Source organism: Maniola jurtina, chromosome Z, assembly GCF_905333055.1.
Source record: "Maniola jurtina chromosome Z, ilManJurt1.1, whole genome shotgun sequence".
Classification (NCBI taxonomy): domain Eukaryota; kingdom Metazoa; phylum Arthropoda; class Insecta; order Lepidoptera; family Nymphalidae; genus Maniola; species Maniola jurtina.
In genome coordinates, this window is record NC_060058.1 from 8,955,924 (window position 1) to 8,971,386 (window position 15,463).

The 15,463-nt window shown below is 34.4% G+C and overlaps 2 protein-coding genes and 1 long non-coding RNA gene across 5 annotated transcripts in view; 2 read left to right on the forward strand and 1 right to left on the reverse strand.

Moving 5' to 3' along the window:
* LOC123880211 overlaps positions 1-15,463 on the forward strand; it is a 140,015-nt gene that overhangs the window by 81,020 nt on the left and 43,532 nt on the right. The window lies entirely within an intron of this gene.
* LOC123880205 (succinate dehydrogenase assembly factor 3, mitochondrial) lies at positions 745-3,102 on the reverse strand. Its single transcript, XM_045928198.1, has 2 exons — positions 2,827-3,102; positions 745-1,720 (listed from the first exon to the last, which is right to left on the reverse strand). Exons 1-2 carry the CDS (start codon positions 3,001-3,003, stop codon positions 1,505-1,507), a joined length of 393 nt encoding a protein of 130 aa, XP_045784154.1. The 5' UTR covers positions 3,004-3,102; the 3' UTR covers positions 745-1,504.
* Positions 3,555-15,463, forward strand: part of LOC123880154 (chromosome-associated kinesin KIF4A-like) — a 35,276-nt gene continuing 23,367 nt past the window's right edge. For 2 of the 3 annotated variants that reach the window (XM_045928112.1, XM_045928113.1), the window contains exons 1-7: positions 3,556-3,780; positions 3,918-4,315; positions 5,775-5,876; positions 6,445-6,636; positions 7,358-7,517; positions 8,826-9,037; positions 9,783-9,945. In XM_045928112.1, coding sequence (XP_045784068.1) covers positions 4,075-4,315; positions 5,775-5,876; positions 6,445-6,636; positions 7,358-7,517; positions 8,826-9,037; positions 9,783-9,945 — 1,070 coding nt within the window. In that variant the 5' untranslated portion in view covers positions 3,556-3,780; positions 3,918-4,074. Of the gene's footprint in view, positions 3,781-3,917; positions 4,316-5,774; positions 5,877-6,444; positions 6,637-7,357; positions 7,518-8,825; positions 9,038-9,782; positions 9,946-15,463 lie in introns of all 3 variants that reach the window. The other variant, XM_045928111.1, reaches the window with a different exon arrangement.

Here is a 15,463-nt window from a genome sequence, read left to right on the forward strand (position 1 = left end):
TAACCCTTCCAAGTTAGCCTGCTTCCATCTTAGACTGCATCATCATGTACCACCAGGTCAGATTGTAGTTGTAGTTGTGTGAAGGGCTAACTTGTATCTGAATAAAAAATATCCTTTCTTAGCAGATTTTTACAACATACCTAATAGCTATCTGTATGCTAAAGTTCAGTCCAATCCGTCTAGTAGTTTGAGTTTGAGGGAAAGTAGATCAGTCAGTCAGTTAGCTTTTCTTTTTAACCTCTGACCCAAAACGAGGGGTGATATAAGTTTGACGTGTGTGTGTGTGGCATCGTAGCTCCTAAACTAATGAACCGATTTTAATTTAGTTTTTTTTGTTTGAAAGGTGGCTTGATCGAGAGTGTTCTTAGCTATAATCCAAGAAAATCAGTTCAGCTGTTTGAAAGTTATCAGCTCTTTTCTAGTTACTGTAACCTTCACTTGTCAGGGGTGTTATAAATTTTGTATTTAGACTAAGCCGGCGTGGCACCACCGCCAGACATAGTTCACAAGCACAAGATACCCTTAAGTTGTGAAGCATATCTATTCTAGTACTACATACCTACTTGTAAATAAATACTTTTGTGATGTGCAATGACTGGCGTCTCTTCTCCTGTTTAGAGATTGCGTACAACTGAGTATAGACCCAAGGCATTGGACTTTCTTTCACAGTCCAACTTGGTGTAAATGTGGTGTTGCCTTAAAATTGCAACAAAAATAAAAATGTACAGTAAATAAAACGCAAAATAATCCAAAAAAAACCGATTTATTTCATCAGCTTACTTAATTCAATATGACTAGATTCAAACTACTTAAAATAAAGAAAAAATTGGCTAAGTGCGAATTGTGCCTCGCTCTAGGATCTACATTTGACTGATTGTTGTGGTCACAACTTACAAACTATACTATGCACCTGTCGAGATGAGTTCAAAACTATACCCTATCCACAGAAAGTTACTAGGAATAACACTCTCTATTACATAATTAATACCATAGAAATATATAGCCAAAAATCTCTTACCCATTTTGAGTCACCAACCATTCACAAATGTGTATTAAAAACACATAGGAAATTCAGTTAGGAAATACATATTATATATTTTTTTTTTTCAACACTTATACATCTAGTCTTACGGGATAGTGCCTGATTCGCTAGTGTAAAACATAGGTACTTACGTCTTAAAAAAAAATCTTATATCTAATTTGCCTAACAATCACCCTACAGAATAAAACATTCAAAAGAAACACCTATGAACCTAACCTAATTAGAATTATTAATTACTATGATATAGTATCTTTTCATTAAAAAAAATTTCATTAAAATCGGTTCAGTGGTTGGGCCGTGAAAACGTAGCAGAGACAGACACACTTTCGCATTTATAATATTATATTAGTATGGATAGCAGACATTCTTCAAAGTTAGTTCTTGAGATACTAGAGACTCAAAAATAGTCTAGAACTGACAAATTTGACTAATCTTGTTTATTTTTAAGATTTAAAAAAAATATTATCTATTATTATCATTGTCTTTAACATTCAATATTTGTTTCTCTTTAGAATCATCCTCAGCATCTAAGGAGGCTGCCCTGTGTAGTTCATACAACTGCACCAACTGTTCATCACTCATATAATCCAACATTTTAGGCTCGAGATATTTACCAACGGACTTCTTCTTTGCCTGATGCAGGGGTTTTGTTTGCTTCGCCAAATTAATTGCATAATCCTATAACAAGCAAAAACCATGATTTTTTTTAGGCACAATGCATACATAACAAATAACCAGACAATCGTGAAAATAGCACATCCCAAAAACTTGTATCAATTATTTAATCAATTTTAATTTAGATTGTACCAATGGGACTGGCATATAGGACCCCTATAAGCCCCTTATAAATATTAGAATTAAAAAAAAACTACTTATTTACTTTTCAAAAACAGAAATTGACTGAACAGATTTCCCTAAAAATACACTAAACGTTTTGCATTATCATTCCTCTTACACATGGTTAAGGTTTGGAATACTCTTATGCAATCTTGTATAATCTTACCAATAACAATATGGGTATCTTTGAAATAGAATTTAGATAGGCATCTTTGAATAGGCATCTTCTAGGTAAATGCATCCCATCTTAGGCCACATCATTGATTGTGATCAAGCATTTGAAGCCCAGGGGGCATCAAATATCAGGGGTTTTCTGATTAAAAAATTAAAATAATAATCTTTTGCTTCTCTGGATTTCGAATTTGTGTACAGTGTTCCCAAAACTGATGAAAACCATATGAATTTTAATATGGTTTTCCCCATTTTAAAGGATTATCTAACAAGTGTAAATTAAAAACTTTCAACACCCCCGACAAATCATTTTCAAATAAATAATTATGTATATCTAGGCAACGTCCATCTTGACAGCTTGACATTTGTCAATTGACACTTGAATATTATGAACCTAAGGGTTATCTAACCTTCTTTTCTACAAGAAAACTAGAAAATAGCTGATAACTTTTAAACGGCTGAACCAATTTTTTTAGATTATAGCTAAGAACACTCTCGATCAAGCCACCTTTCAAACAAAAAAAAGTAAATTAAAATCGGTTCATTCGTTTAGGCGCTACGATGCCACAGACAGATACACAGATACACAGATACACACGTCAAACTTATAACACCCCTCTTTTTGGGTCGGGGGTTAAAAAAGGTTATTATGGGCTGTAATTTATGAATATTTTGCACACCGATATGATGATAATTGCGATGATGATAGATAGATGATCAATAATATTCGTGAGACGGGGGGAAGGGTCGGCTAGTGAAATTGTTATAAATCTTACAGTCCATTCCGTCAGAAATATCTTGGCTTCAACAGGAGTACAGTTTTTGTGTCGTTTGAACTCTTCTCTGGCATAATTATCACCTAGTAAACGTAACTCGCCAGGCAATGCACGATGCACCCGAAATATTAACTTGTAAAGGAGTCTTACTCTTGCAACATGCTTTGATGGAAACATTTCTCAATCTAAATTTTTTCATGAGGACCTCTAATAGGCATAGAGTAGGATGGTATAATAGGTATCGAAACCAGCAATAGCATTTTTCGCTCGCTTTTTTAGCGTTTGACAACTAAATGTCAAATAAATAATAGTCCATATCACAGACAAGCAACCTCCAATAGTCCGCAATTCAGTATTTACAGACAAGCAACTGGCGTAGTCTATACACGTTAAGATTCATCATCAAGACAAGTTGTGCGTCTGGTCTAAATAAATCATCGAATTTTAGTCTAGTCAGCACTAGATGTTGTTGTATACATGTTGAATCTATTATCAGATGAGGAGAGCCTGAATCCTGAACCACCTTCATTAACCAACTTCAAAAAAGACGGTGTTTTTTTTTGTACTTAACATCGTGTGCAGAGCACAGCAACGCTCTTATTTATGAATACTGTCCAGCTACTGTGATGGTGTACAAGCGTCGTTTTAAAACATCTACGTTCATGTTTTCAAATATTTTTGTACAGGGCAACCTTCATGTTTTCAAATATTTTTGTACAGGGCAACCTCAATAATCAAAAAACTCACCTTGAATGACCTTGAACTCGCCGTTTGCACATGTGTGGTTTGCATTTGAAATAAAGTTTTATTGGAATTTAGATTTACAACTCATGAAGTGATTGAATAAGTGATTTTAATATACCTGAATAGTTAGCGAGACTGTGATTTAAGTGGTTTATAAATAACTATTACCCAGAACTTTGAGTTTCAAAGAAAAAGATTGAATACCTACAGGTAAGTATACGAAAGTGAAGATTGTTTCTAGAATTAATAAATTATTGTATTACTTAACCGTTTTGGCTTTAAAAAACTCACTTTGAAGTTTTAAACTTTATACTCCCGAATTCAAAATATAGCTGTTTAATTTTTAGGAAATAAACTTACACGCGCCGGTTACAAAGATAATCGAAAGAAAAGAAAATGCTGACGTTTTCTTGAGTAACGGTCCAACGGTCGGTAACGTGAAAAATAGTCGAATATCAAGAAGTAGGATAAGTTCTAGCCGGGATTAACTAGATTTCGGTCAGAATGGCAGAAACGGATAACAAAGCCACTATAGACACAGTGAAGGTTGCTCTGAGGATTAGGCCTTTGATGCAGGCTGAGATTGACCGAGGGGTCGACGAATGTATCGAAGTGGTGCCTGGAAACCCTCAGGTGCAGATAAAACACCTGTGTTTCACATACAACTATGTGTTCGCACAATACATCACTCAACAGGAATTCTATGACACAGCTGTTAAAGGACTCATTGATAGACTTTTTGATGGTATAGTACCTGTCTTCTTTATACAAGTATATCCTTGCTTTTTTTTTTAATTTAGTGGACTAGTACTTGGCTGCAAACAGACCTGCCAAGTAGTAATGCAGCAGTGTAGCTGAGAAGATGCCTATTCAATCTTGACTTGATCGTACCTACATTGAAAGTAGAGCAGAAAGCTGATGCAGGAAGCGTGTTCACATCCTACAGGTTTGAATTAGAAATGAAGAAGCACATTGCTCCATACATGTCTGAGAGATTTTGACTACATATAGGTGTAGACTTTGACAATGCTTTTAACTCTTGTGATCTGGTATAATTTTACATATTGTAGCTAAAATTTTCTTCTTTTCTTATTTCTTAACTATATCAATGACTCACTTATTGCATGAATTTTCATCTGTCTGATGTAGTTATGGTTACATCTGGCTGCAGTCATTGTATAGTACTTGTCACCACTTACTGAACAATACATTTACTTCCTGGAGAATATGTTTGTATTGCTTTATTCACATCAATACTTAAGAGAATATTAAGTCACTGACCTCTATTTATTATTGCGGGATAGCACGCTATCTTTTAAAAATTTGCCGTTCAATAACTCCGCAACAGAGCTACGGATTGACGTCTTTTTTTGCAAAGACAGCTGAGGACCTAATAAGTAATAAAAGCAACTTTGTCTCCTGAAAAATATGAACACTTCCCGCGGGATAGCATACTATTTTTCACGCATTTGTCGTACAATAACGCCGCAATAGAGCTACGGATTGACGGCAATTTTTGCATAAACATAGTTGAAGAATACCTTGCATGGAATATAGGCTACTCTTTTTCTGAAAAAAAAAAACAAACAGTTCCCACGGGATAGCATATAGTATGCTATCCCTATTTTGCATGCTATTTTTCGCATATTTGTCGTTCAATAACGCCATAACAGAGCTATTAACTGACGTCATTTTTTGTATAGACATAGTGGAGGATCTAAAAAGTGAAATAAGCTACTTTTCTCTCTAAAAACCAAACAGTTCCTGCAGGATAGCATGGTATCGTTCAGGCATTCGTCATTCAATAACGCTGCAACAGAGCTACGGATTGACGCTTTATTTGCAAAGACATAGCTGAGAACCTAATAAGTTATAAATTCAACTTTTTCTCCCGAAAAAAAATTGTATAGCATACTATTTTTCACGCCTTTGTCATTCAATAAATAACGCCACAGCGGAGCTATGAATTGACGTCATTTTTTGCATAGACATAGTCGAGGAAAAAGTAATAGGATTAGACTACTTTTCCTTTCAAAAAAAACAAATTGTTCCCACAGGTTAGCATGCTACACATGATAAAATACCATTGCCCCAAAAAAATATTGTAACAAACCTCAATTATTATTAAAACCTTGAGTTACGCGAGCGAAGCCGCGGGTAATAGCTAGTATTAAATATATTAACAATTTCATTTAATGTTTCAGGGTACAACATAACCCTACTTGCCTACGGTCAGACTGGCTCAGGAAAAACATACACAATGGGCACAAATTACTCTGGATCTGACGGTGACTCCACTAAACTAGGTTTGTCAATTTCACCTGGTAGGTACTTTATTTAATAGTAGGTAATGCCGTGAGTTCATTGGCGTATATTTAAATTTTTCAAAAATTGTGTGGGAATTGTTTTAATTTTCCTGCCAAAATCCAAGTTAAACTATGTGGTAAGACGGTTATAAGTTGAACAGGGATGCCAGAGAGCCTAATAATTTTTTATTTTTATTCAATTACACTTTTACAAGAAAAGTATCAACCACGTGTTCAGGATGCGTTTCCTACTGATTGAGCATAAAGTTGGATGGAACATGAAGTTATCTGTACCAAATAGATAATGCCAGAGAATTCATTTAAGTGGATTTAGGTTTTAAAATCCTGTCGGAAGTCTTCCTGAAGATTTTCTGGGACAAAAAGCAGCAAGTCCATTTCAGAATGCAAGCTATATCTGTACTAAATGTCAAAACCGGTTAAACGGATGGGCCATAAAAAGCGTGCAGACATACTTTCGCATTTTAATATTAGATTCACATTAAATCTTTTAATAAGATTAAATATGAAATCTAAGTATTCAATCCCTTATTCAATTTTTTCTCCATAGGTGCAATTCCTCAAGCTGTAGCAGACATATTTAAATACATAGAGATGCATGATGATAAATTTATCTTCAAAGTGAGTGTATCATTCATGGAGCTATACCAGGAGCAATGTTACGACTTGCTGTCTGGAAAAAGCAGAGGGCATAGTATTATAGAAATAAGGAAGGATACCAACAAGGGTGTTATTTTGCCAGGTAAAATATTACAAATATTCTAATTATTATTTAATATTTTTTTATACATTCAATATTATGATAGAAATAGGAAGTACAGTTTATGCACCATTTATACTATAGCTAACTTTAATATAATAATATGAGCAACACAAACATGTTGTGTAATTAAAGAAATCAAAAAATTTTAGGTGTGATTAATTAGGCGCGTGTATTACCGCAACTACATAATAAACCATGATAGTGGTTGATATTTCGGTCTTCATTCAGGGGGTTCGGGATTCGATCCCCTTGACTTTTCAAAGTTAAGAGTTCTCTTTAATATGACATCTACCAATCTATAACTGGCCAGTGTGGTGGACTTCTTAATCTGAGAGGGGATCAGTGTTCAGTAGTGGGTAGTGATGGGTTCAGATAATGACGTTGATTACCTCCTCTTCTTTGACAAGCTATATGGTGATGATAAACCTCTTCTCCCTAGACTGATAATATGATTGATATACATAGATGTGGAGGAGATGGGTCCACAAATCATGTTTCGACTGTTCTCCATTTCTGTTTGTATCTGGTATTATTATAATAATTAATAATAACTAAGCTTTTTATTTCCATCCTTACATTTCCTTAATAGAAACACAAAACTAACCACATGAAGTTTGTAAATATTTACAAACTTGTTAGTGTGTTAGTCTTCAATGGATGCCAAAGATGGTATTATTAGTTAATAGAAAATTATTTTCAGGTATAACTGAGCTCCCTGTAACATCGACTATGGAGACGATGATGGCGCTAGAGCAAGGGTCGATCGGTCGCGTGACGGGCTCCACCGCTATGAATCAAGCCTCGAGTCGGAGCCACGCCGTCTTCACCATCGTCATAGCTAAGGAGAGCCGGACTGATAAGTAAGTAATCGAGATGTATTTAGTCTTAGAATAGGTAAGCCCACCTGTGCGAAGGCGGCGTGACCTCTAGAGAAGCTCATAGTAGTGTTGGCTGTTTTTCTCTAAAATTTTTTCACTAGTTTTAACTTTGTTAAAACTAGTGAAAAAATCACTAGTTTGATCTGTCATGTGGTAATGTGCACTAGTCACAACTTTGTCGCGATTTGTCATGTGCGATAGGCACTAGTCAAAACTTTGCCGCGATCTGTCATGTGCAATGTGCACTAGTCACAACTTTGTCGCGATCTGTCATGTGCAATGTGCACTAGTCACAACTTTGTCGCGATCTGTCATGTGCAATGTGCACTAGTCACAACTTTGTCGCGATCTGTCATGTGCAATGTGCACTAGTCACAACTTTGTCGCAATCTGTCATTTGCAATGTGCACTAGTCACAACTTTGTCGCGATCTGTCATGTGCAATGTGCACTAGTCACAACTTTGTCGCGATCTGTCATGTGCAATGTGCACTAGTCACAACTTTGTCGCAATCTGTCATTTGCAATGTGCACTAGTCACAACTTTGTCGCGATCTGTCATGTGCAATGTGCACTAGTCACAACTTTGTCGCAATCTGTCATTTGCAATGTGCACTAGTCACAACTTTGTCGCGATCTGTCATGTGCAATGTGCACTAGTCACAACTTTGTCGCGATCTGTCATGTGCAATGTGCACTAGTCACAACTTTGTCGCGATCTGTCATGTGCAATGTGCACTAGTCACAACTTTGTCGCGATCTGTCATGTGCAATGTGCACTAGTCACAACTTTGTCGCGATCTGTCATGTGCAATGTGCACTAGTCACAACTTTGTCGCGATCTGTCATGTGCAATGTGCACTAGTCACAACTTTGTCGCGATCTGTCATGTGCAATGTGCACTAGTCACAACTTTGTCGCGATCTGTCATGTGCAATGTGCACTAGTATGTGTGTGGCTATCACGGTTGAAACTTTAAAAAGGTCAGGAGTTTTTCTTTTATCCTTAGTATCCTTTTATTGTATTTTATTGTATTTTATTAGTATCCTTTGTTATAATAATAATAAGTTTGTGGACAGGACTTAGTTACCCAAAATTAAAAGAAGGGGCTTTAGACAGAGAAGTTTCTCTGGACGATGATTGCTAAACTTTGTTTTGAAGAAAGCATGTGATGTGGTTTCCTTTCAGATCAATATAAAAACAATCATTTCCCAAACTTAAAATACTAATCAAATTTATTTACATTAAATGCCTCCATCCGTTTCATGCTATTATTTAATATTTGTTATAGAAACCTAGCAACCACTTCAAAGTTCCATTTTGTCGATCTGGCTGGTTCAGAGCGCATCAAGAAGTCTAAAGCGGTGGGTGAAAGGTTGAAAGAGGGTGTGAAGATCAACCAGGGTCTGCTGGCGCTGGGCAACGTCATATCGGCACTGGGAGACGGCACCAACAGGAGCTTTATTAGCTATCGGGATAGCAAACTCACAAGACTGTTACAAGGTAAGCAAAAGTGTATTCACTTTGTTAGTATTTCTCAAAGATTTGCAGTAAGTATATTATCTTAGTGGTTAAAACGTCAGTCTTTTCCGGGAGGTACGCGGTTCGATTCCGGGCACGCACCTCTAGCTTTTCGGACTTAACTTTGTGCATTTTAAGTAACGTAACAGGCTTGCGACTCCTACGCTCCGCCTCAGGAAGGTCCAAAAGTCATTTGTGGGAATGGGTATAATCTTTTATAACAAAATTCCTCAGCCAATTTTGGACTTGCCTTTACACAGGTTCAAAAAATCTATTAAAAATATGCTCCTGAGAAAAGCATATTATACTATCGAAGATTATGTAAATGATAAAAAAGCGTGGATTTGACCTGCAATTCGCTCCAGCAATGCGCAGGACTTCAATTGCTTTTATACATGGCATAATATTGTATATCAAATCTTTGAAAAGAGCAACCGCCGAGTTTCTTGCTGGTTCTTCTCGGTAGGAAAAGCATTCCGAACCAGTGGTAGATGCTTTTGACGATTCAAAAGAACTTGTAAAAGTCTAATTGAATAAAAATATTTTGAATTTGAATTTGTAATTAAATACCATTAGCATTAACAGTGAAACAATACATCGTGAGGAAACCTGCCTAAGAGTATATGAAGACATAATGTTGATCATAATGATGATGGATAAGTTTGGATTACATGCCAATTGGCATTTTATTGAAGTTTGCTGAACCTAAAATTACTTTTCCTTGCAGACAGTCTCGGTGGTAATTCGTTAACTCTAATGGTGGCTTGCGTAAGCCCGGCTGATTATAATTTGGATGAAACGGTATCAACACTCCGGTACGCGGATCGTGCTAGACGCATCCGTAACAAACCTATCATCAACCAGGATGCTAGAGCGGCGGAAATTCTGAGGTAAGATAGAGATGATGTGCACACTTTTAGGCCGCATTCGCATGAGAGCTTTTTTAACGCCCGTTAAAAAAGCGTTCAAATAGAACAAATGCATTCCTAAGTATCTGTTCACACGTCAACGCTTTTTTAACGCGTACAACGTTAATACCCGTCAACGTTGGGTTTTGACACAACGCTTTTACAACGCTCGCGTGAATTAGGTCTTATGGTAATGTACAGTTGATTACAATTTGGATGAAACGGAATCCACGCTTCGGAACATGGATTGTGCTAGACACATCCATTGGTTCGCGGATAGTAGGGTAATATTGTGTGTTCTAGCTCAAGTCTCTAGATGACGCGGCGCGCCAGCGCGCGCCGGATCTATAAGACTTAAGCTAGAACACACAATATTTTCACAATAGATATCAGTTACAAGAGAATGATCAGGTTATTGTTACTAACTCATGTAGAAAGATGATTCAATGGTTGATTTAGCACATTCTCAACTGATGCAACTACTTACGATACTGAGTTGGAATATTTTATACAAATTCTATTCTTAAGCATCGATTAGATTATTTAGATTTAGAATAATTTATATTTTGTACTGGAACCCTCAAGAACCTACCTAATGCAATTAATGTAGCACTCATCTCAAATTTATGTTAAGCGGAGGTTCAGTTTATGATGGGAGCAAGTTAAAGCGGAACAGGTATGTCAGTTTATTAATATAAGTAATTAGTAACCACACTCCTTTATCGTAAAGTAAAAATTCAAGTGTTGCGGTATAAAGGTTCAAACACGATCGTTCAATTATTCAATCATGCATTTATTCATTTATTCAAGTATTCAACTCATGGTAAGTGGTGTGTCAGTTTAAGATGGAAGCATACTAAACCAGAACAGGTACGTTTGTCAGTTTATTAATATAAGTATAATTAGTGACCACACTCCCTTACCGAACATTCAAGTGTTGCGGTATAAAGGTTCAAAGACAATCGATCAATCATTCAATCATTCATTCATTCATTTATTCAAGTATTCAACTCATGGTAAGTGGTGTGTCAGTTTAAGATGGAAGCATACTAAACCGGAACAGGTACGTTTGTCAGTTTATTAATATAAATATAATTAGTAACCACACTCCCTTATCGAAAATTCAAGTGTTGCGGTATAAAGGTTCAAAGACGATCGTTCAATCATTCATTCATTCATTTATTCAAGTATTCAAAACATGGTAAGTGGTGTGTCAGTTTAGGATGGAAAGCATGCTATGCCGGAACAGGTAAGTATGTCGGTATATAAGTATCAATAATAATTACTAACCACACTCTTATAATAGAAGGTTAAAATTCAAGTGTTGTAGTATTAAGGTTCATCCAATTCATTCATTCATTCTAGTGTTATGGTATCCCACTAAAGCAAGTGTCCGAGTCAGAGGTGCATGCCCGGGATCGAACCCCTGCCCGACTTATAACCGGAGGCAGCGGACGTCTTAATCACTATGCTATCATGACTCATAGAGTAGATCGAGTTCGGTTGATAGACCTACTATTCCATAAAATACTTACATTAACACTTTTCTACCTAACTATTTTTGCCGATAAAATCATATTTCATATAAGTAAGTATAAGTACTTTTTATTCTCTAAATGGGCGATAATTTTTATAAAATTATTATTAATCGATCCGCTTTTGGTAAGTAACTAATGAAATATTATATTGTATTTTGGCATTACACTATTTCAATTGCTGTAAACATTACCTACATAGTGCATAATATGCATACTTATCTAATGTAGAAATACAGAACAGACGCCATGAGTGTTAAAAAATAATATCAAAGTAGGTATAGTCGGGATACATCATGTGTTAACTAAAAGTGATTCTTTTTCGGTGTCTAATGACTCGTATTGCAGGATTGCATATTTGCAGTTTGCTTCCTAATAGGGAATCCTAAACATGCATGCGGCATCTTATGTATGTGTGTAATAATGAGATCTTTGAATGTCATTCTAATTACTTTTATGTTTAAGAGTCATTATTCTCTGCAAATACTATGAACTTTTGACTTTATTGATTGACTATTAGAAGAACCTAAATTCTGTAAGCACTGTTTTCACTACGCATTTCTTTTGTGAGCACTTCAACGAGCAAACGTTTACTTAATTCACTTAAAAAATCATTTTTTAAATTTCAAAAAGCAGTTGTTTAGCTTCAGTATGTATGTATTTTTTTATTTTTTTTAATTTTTACATATTTTAATGAAAGAGTTGTTGCATCTACAGAGAAATAATATTTTTTTTAATATTAACTTCTTACCTAATAGTATTTTAAAAAGTTACATTAAGTACATACATGTTTAAATTTCATTTCACCAAAAAATCTTTAATTGTTTCAGAACTAGTTAATAGTATGATGTAACAACATTAAAAAAATGTTTTTTCTATAACAGGGCTTCGAACTTTAGTAATAATCCTTTTAATTCGGATGACGAATTACCTATAACTTCAAATTCAACTTCAAAGAGTAAATCACTCAATAAATTGAAGAAATCAAAAAAGCGGCAGTCAGATTCAGAATCTGAACCGGAACCACCTGTAAAGCGTAAGAAAGCGCTTCAAAAAAAGCCTGTCAAGGCTGCACGTCCTTCATGGGAGTCTGAGGTGAGTTATTACACTTTATTTTTACTGTAAATATAATATTATTACAATTGTTTTCAAGAAATATTAGAATTCTGACTGAATATAAGCATCAACTAAACCCTTTAAGAAGATATTAATGGTTTTTTTACATCATTATATTTAATTATTTAATTATTAGTTAATATTAGCTTAGCACGTTTGAATATGGAGCCTAAGGTCTCAAGTTCGATTCTTGAGCTGGATCAAATAAATTGTGTAGGGGAGGTTTCGCAACTCAACTCTGGGTTGTTGAATTTATTGATGGAAACCTATTTATTAATAAACATTTTATTAACTGAGTTAATATTTTTTAATAACTAAAAATATTATTTTTGTCTTTTCAGTACGAAGAAGAAGTGGTGCAAAAGCTTGAACCACTTAAAAATTTTATCACCAAAAAAATAGCATCTGGGTATTCTACCCAGCGAAAACCAGAGAAATTAATAACGGAAGGCGATTATTACTTAGAACTCCGCATCTATAACGCTGCTGAAGCATCAAAGATAAGCCCGGGTAATCGATGGCGTCACGCCCTTTTTACTTATAAGTCATGTATGGATACCAACTCAGAAATTTGGCAGGCAACGAATCGCTTGGTCGCTGCTGCTAAGGAAGATTTTAAAGGGGTTAAACCTACACTATACCCAGCATGAAAATTTTAACTGCATTTTACTAACTTCAAATAATAAGTACTCTTACTTAGTATAATCTCATAATGACTTTTTGTGATATTTGTAATATAACAGTGCCAAAATACTTTTCACATAAGAAAAGTTATATACATAAGTCTAATTGTTTACTTCGCACAGAATTCGATAATGTTCAAATAATTGGAACTGCTTTTAAGAACAGAATACTAAGCTATCGTGTATGTCCATCAAAAAAAATTTTGTTACCTGAGCAATTTTTATCTGAAGTTGTAAATACGATATGTAATTTAGTAAAAAGAAGTCTTGAGAAACATAATGCTCTTAAAATAAATTTTGAACTATTTGCGACTTTTACTTTGCCAAAAAATAATGAAAAATCTTTGAAGTCGTTTAATACTAAATATGTACAAATTTTTCAATCCACAAACATAAAAAATATATATTTAGAGTGTGTAAAAAGCCTGCTTAACAAATTATCAGAGTTTGAACATTCAGAATCAGGCTGGTCTTTTGACTCTTTGAATAATTTAGAAGTAAACATTAATAAATATAATCCTTTAAGGACAGGCTCCTACATTCCACTACCAATAAAAATTCTGAAAACTAGATCTTGTGTAAATATTAAAAATAGTGATGATAAGTGTTTTCTGTGGAGTATATTAGCACATATGTATCCCACCGATAAAAACTGTAATAGAGTATCTTCATATCCTCATTATTCAAAAGTTTTAAAAACAGATGGTATGTCGTTTCCACCATCTTTTGAGGATATCACATTATTTGAAAAAAATAATTCTGACATAAGTGTTAATATATACAGTTTAGAAAAAAATGGTGATATTAACGGACCTCTGTACAAAACCAGCAAGCGTAAACTTGTTCATGTTAATTTGCTTTACATTACTAAAAACAATAAAAGACATTTTTGTTTGATAAGAAACTTTGAACGGTTGGTTCATAGTCAACTTACTAAAAATAAGTCTAAAATTTTTTTATGTGAGGAGTGCTTCATTTATTTCAATTCAGAAGAAAAATTATGCAAACATAATTGTGCTAGAATTAAAACTGTTCTTCCAGAGAAAAATAGTAAATTATATTTTGATAATTATGAAAGAACTCAAAGAATACCAATTGTGATTTATGGTGATTTTGAAAGTTTATTAAGAGAATATTCTGATAAAAGTAAATCTGGGCATACTGAAACCATGCAGGTTCATGAAGCCACATCTTTCGCGTACTATATTTGTTGTGAATCTAAACCTGAACTTAATGAACTGGTTTCATACATAGGAGCTAACTGTGCTCAAAAATTTGTAGAAACAATTTCAAATGATGTCAAACGATTACATGCAATTTTGTTAGAAAATAATCCCATGAAACTACTTACTGAAACTGAAAAGAAATGTTTTCATAATGCAAAAGTTTGCTGTATATGTAAACAAAAATTTACATCCACAGATAAAATTGTAGCAGATCACGATCATTTTACAGGGGAATATAGAGGCGCGGCTCACAACATTTGCAACTTGAGTGCAAAGAAATGTCCTTTTATACCTATTATATTTCATAATTTAAGTAATTACGATTGCCATCTTTTTATTAAAGAGTTAGCGAGTATTAATGGTCGTATAAATATTATTCCAAAAAATAAAGAAAAATACATATCTTTCACAAAATTTATATCAATTGATTCAAAAACTGCTGCTCAGCTGAAATTCATCGATTCTTTTAATTTTCTCAGTTGTAGCTTAGATAAATTAGCTAGATCTTTACATCAAGACGACTTCGTAAACTTGCGTAGGTATTACAGTGATCAGTATTTATTTGATTTGATTTGCAGAAAGGGTGTGTACTGCTATGATTATATAGACTCTTTAAAACGTTACGATGAAACTGAGTTACCAAAACGAAAACATTTTTTTAATAAACTTACTTCAGAACTTATTTCGGAAGAAGATTATAAACATGCATTGAAAGTTTGGAAAACTTTTAAAATAAAAAATTTAGGCGAATATACAGATTTATATTTAAAATGTGATGTACTATTACTAGCAGATAGTTTTGAAAAATTCAGAAAAATTAGCTTAGCAACCTATTGCTTAGATCCGTGCTATTATGTTTCTTCACCTTCTTTAAGTTGGGATGCAATGCTTTTGCATACCAATGTAAAATTAGACCTTATAACTGATGTGGAGATGTATC

Coding starts and splice junctions, on each gene's coding strand:
- LOC123880205 (XM_045928198.1), bottom strand. CDS start 3,003: ATGTTTCCATCAAAGCATGTTGCAAGAGTAAGACTCCTTTACAAGTTA. Junction 1,721..2,826: donor TATTTCTGACGGAATGGACT/GTAAGATTTATA, acceptor TGCTTGTTATAG/GATTATGCAATTAATTTGGC.